Source organism: Thunnus thynnus, chromosome 4 (genome assembly GCF_963924715.1).
Source record: "Thunnus thynnus chromosome 4, fThuThy2.1, whole genome shotgun sequence".
NCBI lineage: Eukaryota > Metazoa > Chordata > Actinopteri > Scombriformes > Scombridae > Thunnus > Thunnus thynnus.
The window spans coordinates 16,376,112-16,390,577 of NC_089520.1; the positions used below are offsets into that span (position 1 = coordinate 16,376,112).

The following is a 14,466-nucleotide window of genomic DNA, read 5'->3' on the forward strand; positions in this document are numbered from 1 at the left end:
ACTCCAATTGGCTCAATGACTATCTGGTTCTTCTGAAAATGAAGAGCCTCTTGACTTTGTGGTGGCGACTTCTTCCGCTTAAATGTTTTGAGGACCACTCAGTCAATGAGTTAAACCTTTTTACCTCAGCCCACAGCCACGGGCCCGGTCAGGATGGACGCGGTCAGTCGGGAGTGGAAGCAAGCAGTTATGTTGATTGACGGCAACAATAAGCTTTGTGACAGGGGCTGAGGAGCAGGGACAATGGCTCCTCCAGTTTGTCGTCCTCGTTAACTGCTGAATAGGAACTGGCCCCCTTTTGTGGTGGGACCAGGCTGGGGAAGGTAGCTACATGTGAAATAGGCTCAGTAGCCAGAATACAGGAAATGGTCCTCTGTCTATCCATGGGTGGTCTTTATGTGTGTGTGTGTGTGTTATGGAACACAGCAACAACTATGTCAGTGGTCATGGGTCCATATCGTGCATAGCTGAACACAAATAGAAACAGACCCAGACTCATACAGAGGGAAAGACAGAAATCAGCCAACTAAGACATAATACGGTGAATTATACGCCTAAACAGTGGTGTAAATTTGATTATTTGGTCCATCAAAATACCGCCTCAGATTACTCTGAGATATACCTTTTGATCTAATGAGTTACATGCAGATATACACATTGCTTGTCACCCCGTTGTGAGCAGTATTCTCACAACAACTTGATGACGTCCTTGCTAGAACTTGCATCTTTGTAGAATTATACTTATTCTGGTATGAGTTTGACAAGCATGCATGACTCAGTGACATTAGGCAAGAAGTAGACACGGACCCAAAGTAATCTCATGACATTGCTGGCCAGCTACAGATGTGGGTGTATTGCAAGACTGTGAATGAGGCTGTGCGGAAATTAGTCTGGCTGGAAAGTTTGTTCAAAGTACAAACTGATGCTTGTAGCTCAAATTAGTGTGTTTTCATTTGCAGTTGCAGTTAAATACTTTGCTAGGAGTAGATATTGGTCTTTTCCTCTTCTTATCATGGCATCCATGCCAGAGCTGGATGTCAAATGGCAGGCATGTACAGCCACTGCCAAGGAGACATAACCAGAATCACATTTTTAAACTGGTTAAAGACATACTATGCAGGATTTTCCTTAAAAAAACAATGTATAGACTCATACAAAAATAATCCTTCTCAGTCATCACTTATGACCCACTAGAAATGTGTGGTGGTGCATGTATCTACAGAGACCCTGCCCTCTGTCTGTATTTTCTTATTTTCTTATTATTTTGCTGTGTTCATGTTGTTTCTTGGCATCAACCTTTGGTCAGTGGCGTAGCGTAGCGACCAGGTTACATCGCTGTCTCCATCTCTCTCCTCTGCTCTCCCTCTTTGTCATGGATGTATAAACTGAACAGGTCTCTGTATCTGTTTGACCGAGGGCAGGGCTGAGCTCCACACACACACACACACACACCCACACACACATATGCAGAGCAGAGAGGCCACAGTGGACAGGATGAAGCGTACGCTTCAGCTGCATTCACACCAAATCTGTCAATGAGGCATCTTCCTGCAGGGTTGAGCAGAGGTGTGGGCGTCTTTATTTATGAAACAATCAGAAAATAATGTTTTATTTATCTGATTCACTGCTTTGTTCTAGGGCTGGGCGATATGACCAAAATCTCATATCCCGTTATAGGTCATTTCATATCCTAATAACGAAACCTATCCCAATATAGCACATTTTAATTTAATGAATAAATAGTTGGTCCGTCCCCTCCGTCTCCCCCCACTGGCATAAAGCTGCCTACGTGTGTGCTTTTACATAGCATGCAGGTGATTCAGAGGGGTGACGGAGATCAGACTGATCAGAGCTGTAAACTCTGCTATGAGGGAGTACAAAGATGTTACTAGAACGAGGGGAGGACATTTCTCTTCGTTTGATAACAATTAAAAGTTAAGTTAGACTTTTCTGTCTGCTTCCCGACTACTTTAAAAAAGACGAGAGAAAAAGAGAGAGAGAGAGCTGAGAGCACCAGAGAGAGAGAGAGAGAGCAGCTGTGGTCAAGTGAGCTAGAGAGTGAATCAAGAAAGGGAGCGCTGGCAGAGAGGACGCCAGTGAATCAGCTCAATAAAACTTTATTTTCTGATTGTTTCACAGTTCTAAAGCACAAATCCAACACACCTCCGCTCAACACTGCGGATGTATGCTGGACCGTCTGGTTTGGTCTGAGTACAGGCTAAGAGAGCAGAGGAGAGTAGTGTGACCATAAATGACGACAAAACGTAGCAGAGACTCTCACACTGAGCTGAGATTAAAAGAGTGCACATAAATTTAGTAAATAACACAAATAAAGACAGTCTCTACTGCGTTTTGCTGTCATTTATAGTCGCCGTCTGGCTGCTTCTCTGCTCTTTCTCAGCGCTGAGGGGCTGAGCCCTCCGTGTGTGTGCAGCGCAGCAGAGACAGACAGCGGTGGAGAGTTGACGACAACTAAACTTGTTATGTTACGTTATGTAAAACCTTTGCGAGTAAAAAGCCAAGAAGAGTAATTTATCAATGTAATCTGCGTAAAAGATGGACAGACTCTAAATGACAAAAATACTGCTGCAAAGAGTGTGATTTGCGTCACAACGATATAAACGATACAGCAAAATATGAAACGATAGACATTTTTTTCTCATCACACGATATATATTGTCATATCGCACAGCCCCACTTTGTTCTCGGTAATGCTGCTCCCTGTCTCTCTAGCTTGTTCGACCACCACTGAGCTCTCTCTTGCTCATGCTTTCGTTTCGCCCTGGTGTTGTTGAGCTGGGGAGGAGGGGCCAACTTTGAATGGTGTGTTTACAAACAGCAACCAGCAAATCCTGCATAGTATAACTTTAAGGTGAAGATATTAAAGTTTAGGTACAGTATGCGTTTAGTAACGGTTATTGGTATTTATGATAGGCACACGGTAAAAATGCGCTCCGTCCCATTACATTGGTTTTCAGCTGCAAGCAATGATTGAGGCTGCATTAAACTCACAGTATGTTTAACTTGTCTTGTGCCCCGTTCAGTTTTGCTTGCAGTATAGCGCCACTGTAAATTTCCTGTGTGGTCTGAGTGACATGCATGTTGTCTAATCCTTATCTCTTGAACATTAGAGTGGGAAATTGAGAATGTGTATCAGGTAGTGGATAGGTGTTTTTATTTTTAATGTTTTCTCTTTGTGATGTTACTCAATGTCAAAATACTCATATGTCAATATTATTATTCCACATATTTGGAAGAAAGGATGACAGTATATTTCACTCACAGGAACAGGTGTAATATAAACGTAGACATACATGTAGGGCGACAGCAAATGCTCCAGATATTCTAATTGCAGGGTCTTGCGCACAAAGAAAAAATTTGCAACGCGTTATTATGCCTACTTTGTCAAACCAACCTTGTGTCAAGCTCAAATAGTATTTAAAGTCTTTCAAAAAAACCTGTCAGAGATCATCTGATATAGTTGGCCCTGGTTTTCACAAGAACTCTTTGAAATGACACATTCCTCTGTGTAGCAAAACATGATTTGCTGCTTCAAAATACAGTGCTAGGCTCCGCGCGTACCAATTATGGCACCAAACGGAGCCCTGTGCGTAGGCCTTTGTGTCTGTGAATTGCCCTAAATGTGGTCTCCCTCTGGGTCTCGCTCTAGGGGTTAAACAGATCGACGGAGCCTAAACAAACACAGGGCGGCCTCTGTGTTGATGTGGACATCCCCTTCAGAAGCTGTAAGGGTGACACTTGCTCGTTGGTTTTCAGTTTCTCGGCGCGAGTCGCTGACCCCTGCTCTGTCTGTTTCTTCTTTTTGTGGAAGCTGCTAATCCTCTCAGAGAAGGTGTCTTTGTAATAGAGTGCAGGCATTCACTGCGACAGATGAGAGTGAGTTTTATGCTACGCTGCATGCCACATTAAGGAATTATTCCAGGGAAGATTAAGCAGCGTAAGGGGCTCAGGATGGGGGCGGCCCAAAAATGCCCTGGTTAGCTGCCAACAATCCTGTGTGTCTCACATCTCGGAAGGCGGAATGTACATTCCCCGTGTTTGTCGCTTACTCATACTACCCTGAAGTGACTCTGAGAGACATCTGACCTTTCACTTTGTTGCTGGTGATTTAATTAATCTAAAGCTTTTTCACCACAATTCAGGAATGTTTCATTAATTTGATCTCTCACAGCTGGTGGTAATATCATTGTCCTAAAGAATTTGGATCTAGTTTAAACTGTGCCGTTAAATCTGACCACTCAGTAAAGGATTTTTTTTTTTTTTCTGCTCGTCTATCATCTGTTGCTTTCACCACACAAAAATTCCACTACATTAGATAATCACAGAGGTGGGGATAGTTATGTTACTGTATGTCAAGTACTACAGTGTATCATAGCTTCTGTAGCCACGCTGTCTTGAGCAACTGGAAGTTATCTCGGGAAGATTAGCAGTGGTGAGATGGTCTTCCTGTTGGAGTAGGATTTCACCGGCTTCAGAAATTGAGCAAAATGTTGGATTATTAGCTACGAGCACAAGGACATGGATATATTTGACAATGTGCATCTGTTTAATAAACCTCTGATGTTTACTACCGGGATATTTTACGTTATGTGTGGGAGACGGCAAGAGAGAGATATTCATGACGTCTGTTTTGGGTTGTGTGTATTGTATGTGTGTGGGTGTGTGTGTATGTGTGGGGTATTTGTTATAGACTCCCTGGATGGTCCAACTGTTGAGCAGGTGTCTGAATATGGGACCAGATGACAAGCGGATGTTTAGGCTGAGTGCCGGTCTCCAAGGAGTCCTCTAAAGCTGCTGAGAGACATGGATGAAATTACTCTGGCTCGTCTGTGATTATTAGAGACCACTTCTTCATGCCCATCTCCTCTGCCTGGAGATGTTATGTTATTCCCTGTGGTTGATATGATACAGTTAAAAGCCTGATTGTAGATATACTTTAGCGAGCTTATGTTTTCACACCCTTAAGCGCTTTTTCATTTTTTCATTTCCCTTTGCAGAACAATTGCACCGTTGTCTCTAAATCATCTGCAGAGAAATAGATGTCTGGGTGTAATTAGGGAAACTTAAAATTGTTTCTATTATCCAATAATCAATCATTAATTTCTTTTGATTTATTGTTTTGTCTATGAAATGTCAGAAAATGGAACTTCCCTGTGCCCAAAGTGATGTCAAAGCAATAGTCCAAAATTCAAAGATATTCAGTTTACGGTAATATAAAACAGAGAAAAACAGAAAATCATCACATTTGAGAAGCTGAAAGCGAATGTTTTTTCTGTTTTTTCTTGATAAATGACTTCAGCATTTAATCACCTAATCATTTTTGTCAGTTTATTAAATAAATGATCAACCAAATGTTTCAGCACTAGATGAAATACATTTTTACAGCTGCCCCCATTCATTTCTGAGTATGAGGGCAAACAGAGGTCACACTGATGTTGAGCAGTCCTGGGCACATTGATATCATTACTATGACCATATAAGGCCAATAAATGGCATCAGAACCAGCAGTGCCTGGTGTGATGATTGGTCATGCCATCTCTGGTTGGATTAGATGGGCAGAAAAATGCATATCTGGCAGAAGATGTTAGACGAAGATGATGTTAAACTGGCTTTCTAGTTGACTGACTTCTTTGCAATCATCCGAGGAAGGATTGCCGTTTAAATTCCTCTTGTGATTAGCTGGACTGTGTTTTTTTTTTTTCACTCGGTGTCCACATGTTGCCAGTCGGGAAGAGCAATGATAGACATCAATCCTCTGTACCTGTCATCACTAAGCACTGTACTCTGCTCAGGAGAGTGCAAACAACAGGCCTGGTTTAAACAGCTGTGTCTTACTCAACACACATCAGATAAGAATATAGGCTGGCAGATTTCAGCGCACATATGCTGTACCTGCACACACACACACACACACACACACACACACACACACACACACAGCTTTAGGTGAAGGCCTGTCATGATTAATGTGAGTGTTGTGTGAGTGTATGGAATGCGATGGTACACCTCTGAGGTGGATTCGCATGTTCTGAGCTACCTGGTGGCTCTCACTGTTAATACATCCTGGATTCTTCGAATTTCACATCTTAACGAGTGAGAGCAGTTTGACTTACAGGGATTTATGGCCACAGGGCCGCTGGCTCCAAGAGATGGATGAGCCACACTTGCCCTGTGGCTCTCTGATTTTACCCCCATGACACTTTAGGCACATCTGTATGATCACTATTTGTAACAATGATACCAAAAGTTCACTTAATCAATCTAGATCTTTCTCAGGTAACATTTTCAAACGTTGTGAGGCCACTACAAGCTATTGCTGCCACTCATGTTTTACAGTTATAACTCTATAACTGATTCTGTGTAAATGAAGATTAGATATTTCTTTCCCTTGGCCCAAAGCCTGCTCCTCTACACAAAGAGAGCCAAGTGTTGGATTCCTCTTACATTGCTTTGTGTGAATGGAGGAGAATCGAGGTTCCTCTTTAGTCAGGAGGTAACAGACTGATGATAAGGCTTAGATAGAAAGAGGTCAGTGTTTGAAACTGCAGATGTTGACATGACAACGGCCAGGTGTCTCTGCTGCACTCACCTTTTTTTTTTTTTCTTCTCTTAACACCCTGCCTGTCCGCATGTACACATGCAGCGGTATGTAGCTACGGTGTGTGCTTCAATGGGGGCCACTGTCGAGAGGGATCCACCCAGCTCTGTGACTGTCCTGCAGGGTTCAACGGGCCCAGCTGCCAGTATGGTGAGTAGAAACATCTTTGCAGTGTTTCACGTTCAGTATCTACTCTTTCCTCTCCTCTTTATACCTCTGTGTAAGTTTCTCCTTTTACATTCTGCTCGATTTCTTAGTTTCCCCCTTTATTCGTCCTGGGTTTTCTATCTGCCACTCTCAAGCCGTTTTTCAAGTGTAAGAATCAAACTTTCAAGCTTCTGTTTTTAATAAGGGAATGATGTGACTGCATTCAATTTCCACAAATTAAAGCCACGCTGCACAGTTATATGAAGCTACTTTCCGCATTTTAACCATGCAAGTGTCTGTGGTAAGAAGTTTAAGAAATAGCTACAGTAAAAGTAGGAATCATAAAAACTCTTCTGAGACATTTTAACTGATTGAAACTGATAGCGGCTTGCCATTTGATTAAAAACACCTTTTTGGCTCTTTGCTGTAGCCAATAATTCTGATCCATTTCAGTCAGCTCTCCAAGGCTCCCCATTGAACTCTTATGCGAGTGATCATCTTTCTCTAGAAATGAACAGGAATCTCCTCACATCAGTAGTTGGCTTCTTTACCAGCAGGCCAAGTATTTTATCAGCAACTCCATTGTTGAATTTGAGCTGTTGAAGTAAAACAGTGGAGGATTCTGTTGTTTTTCTGATAACACCACACGACAGGAAATTCCTCTTAGTGTCAACTTTTTTACCAGAATCGTCCATCTTTTGCTCAAAATAGCCTGTTTTGCATCAGTCAAGTTCAAACAGCAGCAACTCGCTAACATGCCACTTTTTTCTTCAACACATGATTTTCTCAAGAGTTCTCTGATGCAGCAGATGTAGCTTTATGACACCTTTTTAGCATACTATACATTCATTTCCTCTTTGGTTATTATAGCACTCATGATCAAGCCTTGAGAAATCCAGCACTGACAGCCCTTCTATATGATCAGAGCTCTCTGTGGTTGCTAAGCTGAGCTGGCTTACTTCTGATTACTTCATGCTTGAATGAAAGACTTAATCATTAGGACAGAGGATCCACGAACACACATGCCCACTGAGGTGCTGCCAAGCTCAGCTTAAGGCCTTTGGGTGCCTTATTCTGGCTGGTCCTGATTGGTCTAGTGGAGGTCTTTGAGAAGATTGAAGCCATCTGCTGACCATGATGTTTGCTAATCAACGTTCAAGCAAAATTCAGATCATAGATTTACATAAAATTTAACATATAAACACAGTTACATGTTGACTCTCTATAAGCACCCACTGTCTGATTGGGTTTTATGGCTGAATGCCTGAATGATATATACAGTATGTGTGTTGTGTACAATATCAGCAAATACATGCCTGCTGTCCATGATCTCCACAGTAGGAGCTCATCCGTCACTCTGATCAGAGCTTTGACAATACAGAGCAGCCCTGCAGTGCAGTGGCATATTTCTCTGACACATAATGATGTATCATGGTATAGAGAGGTGAAGCGAGGGCTAGTGCACACATCAGGATATGATGCCTCTCACCCTTAACTTTTCAAACAATGTGAAGATATGACAAAGATCATCATAAATAATGAAAAATAAGACCAAAGTTCAACCTTAAACCTATAATCCTGACATATTCCGCAAACCCTAATGTCATTATGGAAGAATACAAATAATTTTGTAACATTATTCTGAGATATTTTTCTATTCTGAAGACAAAGGAATCACTCAGACTCACCCCATTAGATGTAAGATGTATTTGTAAAATAGACCAACATGTGTGAGTTTGTGTCACTGTGTTACTATTAGTGACACAAGACAGGGAGGGTGCAAGAGGAAATGTCAAAGGTGTTGAAATGGATGCTCAGTTTATCAGGAAAAGGAAATAGTAAAGAAAAACATATGTGCTGTAGGATTTTAATGCACGTTGTTCTCGCTGTGTAGAATTTCATTTTCTGAGTCCAAGAGGAGACCAGAACATTTACAAGTAAAACTTCTTGATTGGATGAAAATATTTTTTTTCAGTTCCAAAATGAATAATCAAATCTGATCGAAGGACTTCTTTTCTCTGCATGTTTGGCTTTAGAAAATATACAGTGCAGTAGAAACTCAGTTTTTCTCCTCCCGTTGCCACATTTTAATACTAGTATTTATGTTCTCATTTTGAAATATCAAATAATACATAAATATTGGATGATACAAACCTTCTCTTGACACCTGAGAATTATGTCATGTCTCCAATACAAGAAGGACAGTGGGGGATCTGGCACAACTTCATCCAAGGTGCTTGAAGAAGGGAAGGGATCCAAACTCAAGCACAACATTTAGCATTGAGAGAACAGCTTTATTATGACACACGACATACATTGCCAGTAAAAGCAGATTTAATCAAGGTGGTTTGAAGCCCAGTAAACAGACATTTTTTAATCTTTCATTTTTAACTGTCGTTGCTCAATTTATGGCCTATAACCGCAGTAGTTTTAGTCCACCAGCAACATTACTTTTCACCGGTTACAGTACGCTGACATACCATGTTTGGTAACTTAAAACAATATTCAGCTGCTAGAAAACTACTTGGTTAGCGATTGTTTTCCAACTATGGCAAAGTGAGTCTTACCTTGAAGAAAAATCGACTGCAGTCCATCTAATATGAAAGCCTGGACTTGTTTTCTTCAAATGAGTAAAATTCACCAGTTTACTTTGTCTTAGATTTTTCTCATTAGATTATTTGAGACAAACTTGTTCAAAATTAAATTAATAAAATATTTAGATATGTTGAATCCAACTTAATACTGTTTAAACAACTTGAAGCCACAAGTAAATGTTGCTAACACTTATTGAGTTAATATTAATTAACCACAATCTCAGTTTTTACAACGTAATACTCTTCTGATCTGCATTCAGCTATCTTTGTATCTCATCACTATATTGGTTCTCATCCCTCAGTCTCGTTTGGCTTCCAGCCAGCCTCTGAGCGACACTGTTTGATATCAGCGCAGACATCAACAACCCCCTTTACCCTTCCACGCATTGAGATCCGCCAGCATTGTTCTGCAGTGTGAATGATAGCTGTCATCAATGGGCACCTAGGGGCCCTAGCTAGTGGAGAGCTATGCAGCGGACCCCCACACCCTGATCCTCCCACTATTTGAGGCTATCAGTCCGTAAACACTGTGGCAGTTATATTGCTCTGTCATTGTCACTGAATGGGCTGCTGGACGAAGGGTGTGGGCCTGCCAGTGACTCCGCCTGACCAGGGGCAACACTCGGAATAATTCAAGCTGGACACAGCTCACAGCTCACAGCTGTCCCTTTTTGGGGTCCTGCATGGTGCCAAATACAGGTCACTTCAGAGTCAAGTGTCCTGAAGGCAAAGGGAATAGCTGCGGGCTAAAGTGGCTCATTTGAGGAAGACCAATAACATCACTCCTAATGAATGACTCTGTTCATTGAGTGACGGCTCTGATAAATTGTTCAACCACTTTATGGTGGTCAGGCACATACTGTTTTGTTGTCACATTCTTTAGACCTGAATAAATAACCTCGGTGGTTGTGTAGACGAGCACACACACGGCTCACACGAGCTGCTCCCATAATCTAGTTTACTGCTGCGGTCCACATGCTTCACACAACTGTCAGTCACTGCTTGTTCTCTCTTGTCACGTTATCGCTTGTTTACGCAGAAAGTCAAAGCCACAGTAGAGGATGTGGCCGCAGACGAATGTGTGGTGCAACACTCCACTCAAAGATTCACTCATCATTTAATCGCTTAGGACGCTTCTCGGAAGTGTGAGCATTCCTATGCAATCGCATGTGGAGATATCCCCTTGAAATGCTTTTGATGTGGTTTGTCTTTGTTTGTGTATAGCCATTGGTGTGTGTGTTTATGTCCTTCAGAAGGGCCAATTAGTCCCCCGCTCTGTCTGAAGCGGTCATCTGTTTTCCTTTTTAATAGCCTTTTTGTCTCAGTAATGTATAAAACAATAATTACTGTTTTTTGTATTTGTGCCTTGACTTTATAGTCAAGCGAGGACTGGTGCCTACAGGCTTTCCTAGACAAAAAAGAGAATAAATCTATTTTATTTGAATGTCTCACCTGCCTCAGCTTCATACTTTCCAAGCCACGATACTATCATGCTGTACAATAGGTCATTTAGCAGTTGTATGATTTGACATGAGTGATGGAGACCTCTAGATATGTGTCAATTTACTTTGTGTATATTACTGTCCTGATTGCTGCAGTTTTAAAAAGTCCTTAAAGTTTTTAGGATCTGGGCCATTTCTGCAAAATGAGCTACTTATTTCAGTCACCATTTAGTTACCAACGAATACATCGATCTTGTTACAAAACGGGCACTTTTAATGAATTGAAATCCTTTTCTAACAACAAAAGTAGCTGTACTTATGATGTTTTGTTTCTCTTAAATCCAAAACTCTGCTCTGGCTATAGCCAATGAGATTTAGTCACTTGGTGCCTGATGTACTTTGTATCCAGCCTGTCATCAGGAGACAAGTGGTATCCTCTGGGATCAACAGCTTCCAAAGCTTTTAGACCTCTGGCAGGACAGATGTCTTCATACCAGCTGACATCTGGGCTCAGTCACAGACAAACAGCCGGCCAGACAGGCAAAAAGAGTGTCTTCCAGGAAGGAAGACACTCTGTAACATGAAACTTTATCTTAGTTCAAGAATGTTTGAATATCTTTTCAAGATGCTCCATGTGACATGTTCTCAGGGGAAATAAAAGTTATCTAAAAAACATAAAGTTAATGGATTTTGTAAAGAGTTATTTGACACAAATATGAGGAGTCAGTGATACCAAAGTTAAATCTTTAATAGCAGAAGTAAAAAATCCAAATAGATGTAACCTGATCTTGTGCCTCTGGTTATAATTATGCTCCAAACACAAACAAAATTTTGTAATAGTGGATTTTTACTCTAAATGTACTCATAAATCATTGGCAATAAAAAAATGGATTAAAATACTTTATTATGTGTTATTTTTTTCTGTCCATGCCAATGGACGGAGAATCTGAACAGGAGAAACCACCCAATAACAAAAATGACAATAAACAGTCTTAAGAGACCTTTTTTCAACAAAAAAAACACGAGTTTATATTATATTATATTTTATGATATTTTAACAAAATTATTGATTAAAAACAAGGGGTCAGTCCAGAGTAGTTCATTCAGTTCATTGGATTGATGGGTTTAGTTCAATGTTCTGTGTACATAATCAATGCATTAGAAGCTGATTCTATCATAAAAGCAAAAATGGTATTTCCCTCTTCATTTCCCTGTTTCCCTTCCGGTGACATTCAGATCCTCCGACCGTTCCGATGGACAGATCTTTTTGAAAAAATCCTGAGTAAAAGCTATAAATCTTTAGTTTGACATGTATAAATAATATAACATCTCATGTTTGCTTAAACACAGTTTAAACAGAAATTATGAACTTTAACAATATGATTGATAGTTAAAATGTGCCTTACGCTTCCTTCTCGCCTCACAGTCGGCCATCTTTGCTGAAAAAGGGGGTGTGGCTCTACCGCAGTCCACTTTAGATGATGTGGAACACTGTGATTGGCTTATAGAAATCCAATCAAATAAGTTTGTTCATTTGGGTGGATGAGATGACAGTAATCATAGATCTAGACGTCCCAGAAAAGTTATGTCCATTGGAATGGTTGGGGGATCTCGGCGGGTTAACGTGTTTATTAGGCTTTTGTTTGTTGAAAATGTGAGGATCTCAACCTGTGAAATGCTTCACTGAAAGAGTTTGTTCTCTGTTACACTAATTGTGTCTTTTTTTTCTTTTTTTTCTTTTGGCCTGTGCAAATGATATCTTAATCATAAGCTCATATCTTGGCTGGTTTTGGGGTCATTGCGATGCCAGGAGGACCAGCTTGTTCAACACATCACTCAAGACAGACCCTCTGCTGATGACTATCATCGTTATCATTATTCTGTAATGTTTGCTTCAAAGCAGGCTCCCAGGCGTGCTTTCTCAGCCACGGTCATGTTATCTTTGAAGCTCTCAGTCAGTAAAAAATGTTAGTATATCATTTCACATTACTTACATTTATCCAGCCAGATTACGGTTGACTAAATAAATCTACCTCGGTCTGATTTATACCTCCCTCCTGTACATCGAATATCTGATAAAATAGGTGTTGCTGATATGTTACTGGAAATTGGATACTTTAATGGAAAGGTTGCACTGCTGATGTAGAGAGGTCATTCAGTTTTCCTTTTAGAATCAGATATGAAAAAATGAAATTGCAATAGTTGTGTAATATTTATTTAAAAATGAAAAAATAAAAAACCATAATCAGAAACATGAAAAAGGGCAGTTAGTCTGTCCTCATTTATTTATGAGTATCCTTCTAAAGTAGTGAATATGATGTCCAGTTTTAGTTAGGCTTATAAACATTGACTGAAGCTGTAAATAATGAGGTCAGTTATTTCTGTGAAGACTGTTGGTGCATGATGCGAGTCCTCCACAGTCTACTGGCTGAGGTGCGGAGAAAAGGCACAGTGGGAACGCACCAAGGTTTCACAACATCACAGATGCTACATTATGTTTCATTATATTATGTTTGAGTGTATTTCACATAACTTTTCTAAGCTTTTGATGAAGATTTTCTGTGAGATATTTTACAATTACTATGCTGAAGTTATTCTGGTTCTATTTCGGAGCTGCATGGTGAAGTTGGATGCTTGTTAGCATGGTTGCAAGGTCAGCACAGCAACCCCCAGGGCTATTGTGGGATTTCATTGTTGTGTTAAATGACACTTGTTGAGTACACAGACTTGAACCAGGGTCATCTGGTCAAAGGACTGAATGTAGAAAATGTCTTAAGTATCTTCCTGCGATGGGACATAGGAAAGAAAGAGCTATAGAAAATAACCAATAATATCAAAGTGTCATAGATAGATCCTTATATCGTGTATTTCATGGTACCATGTCAGTTTAGAGGGATGATGGGAGAACAATGAAATTGAGACAGTGAGAATGGGTTAATCACATCTTATTTCTTGCTCCGTCTATCTCTCAAAGTGTTTGTTCATTAAGTGAAAGTTTGATAAACTGAAGTACATACTTTACAGACATATCTTAAGACAGGGATGAGTGTGTGTGTACAATTGTAGTCATACTGTTATGACTACAGTTGATTTCAGATGTTCCTTCTCTAGCAGTCCTATTCTGCCATTACATAAAGTTCAATAGTGGTTTTTCCTCAGACTAAATGTCCAGTAGCCTGTTGTAACCTGTATTTTCACCCCCCCTTTCACTTGACTCTCAGTGCAACCATAGTAACTTGTCTTAAAACAGGTCATGTGGTAGTTCTCTAACTGGTCCATGTTTGTTGAATTTTGATGAATGTGTAAATTCTTACTCACAGGCATGTGTTTTTTTTTTCCTTTTCACATCTTGTTAATGCGTGCAGCGTTTATTCTTGCTTAGTCCTGGTAACCACTGTAGCACATTAAGGCCAAATGTGACCAAAAATGTGGGTGGTTTTTTGCCTTCCAGATGTCAAATCCCAGTTAACACATTAGTGGCAGGTTAGTTACTGACAGTGGGTTTATGTTTGAGAGCAAAAAGGTAATGACATGGTGTTTGCTCATCTTTTTTAGCCTTGAAAAGTGGAAGATCAATAGTCATTATAGTATTATTAGTATACCTGTGTGCTGAGTAAAGCTGACTTATTTGACAATGGTGACTTTTGCTGTGTCCTGCTGCTCT

General features: G+C 40.4%; 1 protein-coding gene across 1 annotated transcript in view; it reads left to right on the forward strand.

Annotated features, from left to right (window-relative positions):
• Positions 1 to 14,466, forward strand: part of megf6b (multiple EGF-like-domains 6b) — a 61,154-nt gene that overhangs the window by 5,967 nt on the left and 40,721 nt on the right. Inside the window, exon 4 of the mRNA XM_067586940.1 lies at positions 6,665 to 6,769. Within this exon, the coding sequence (XP_067443041.1) occupies positions 6,665 to 6,769 (105 nt within the window). The remainder of the gene's footprint in view (positions 1 to 6,664; positions 6,770 to 14,466) is intronic.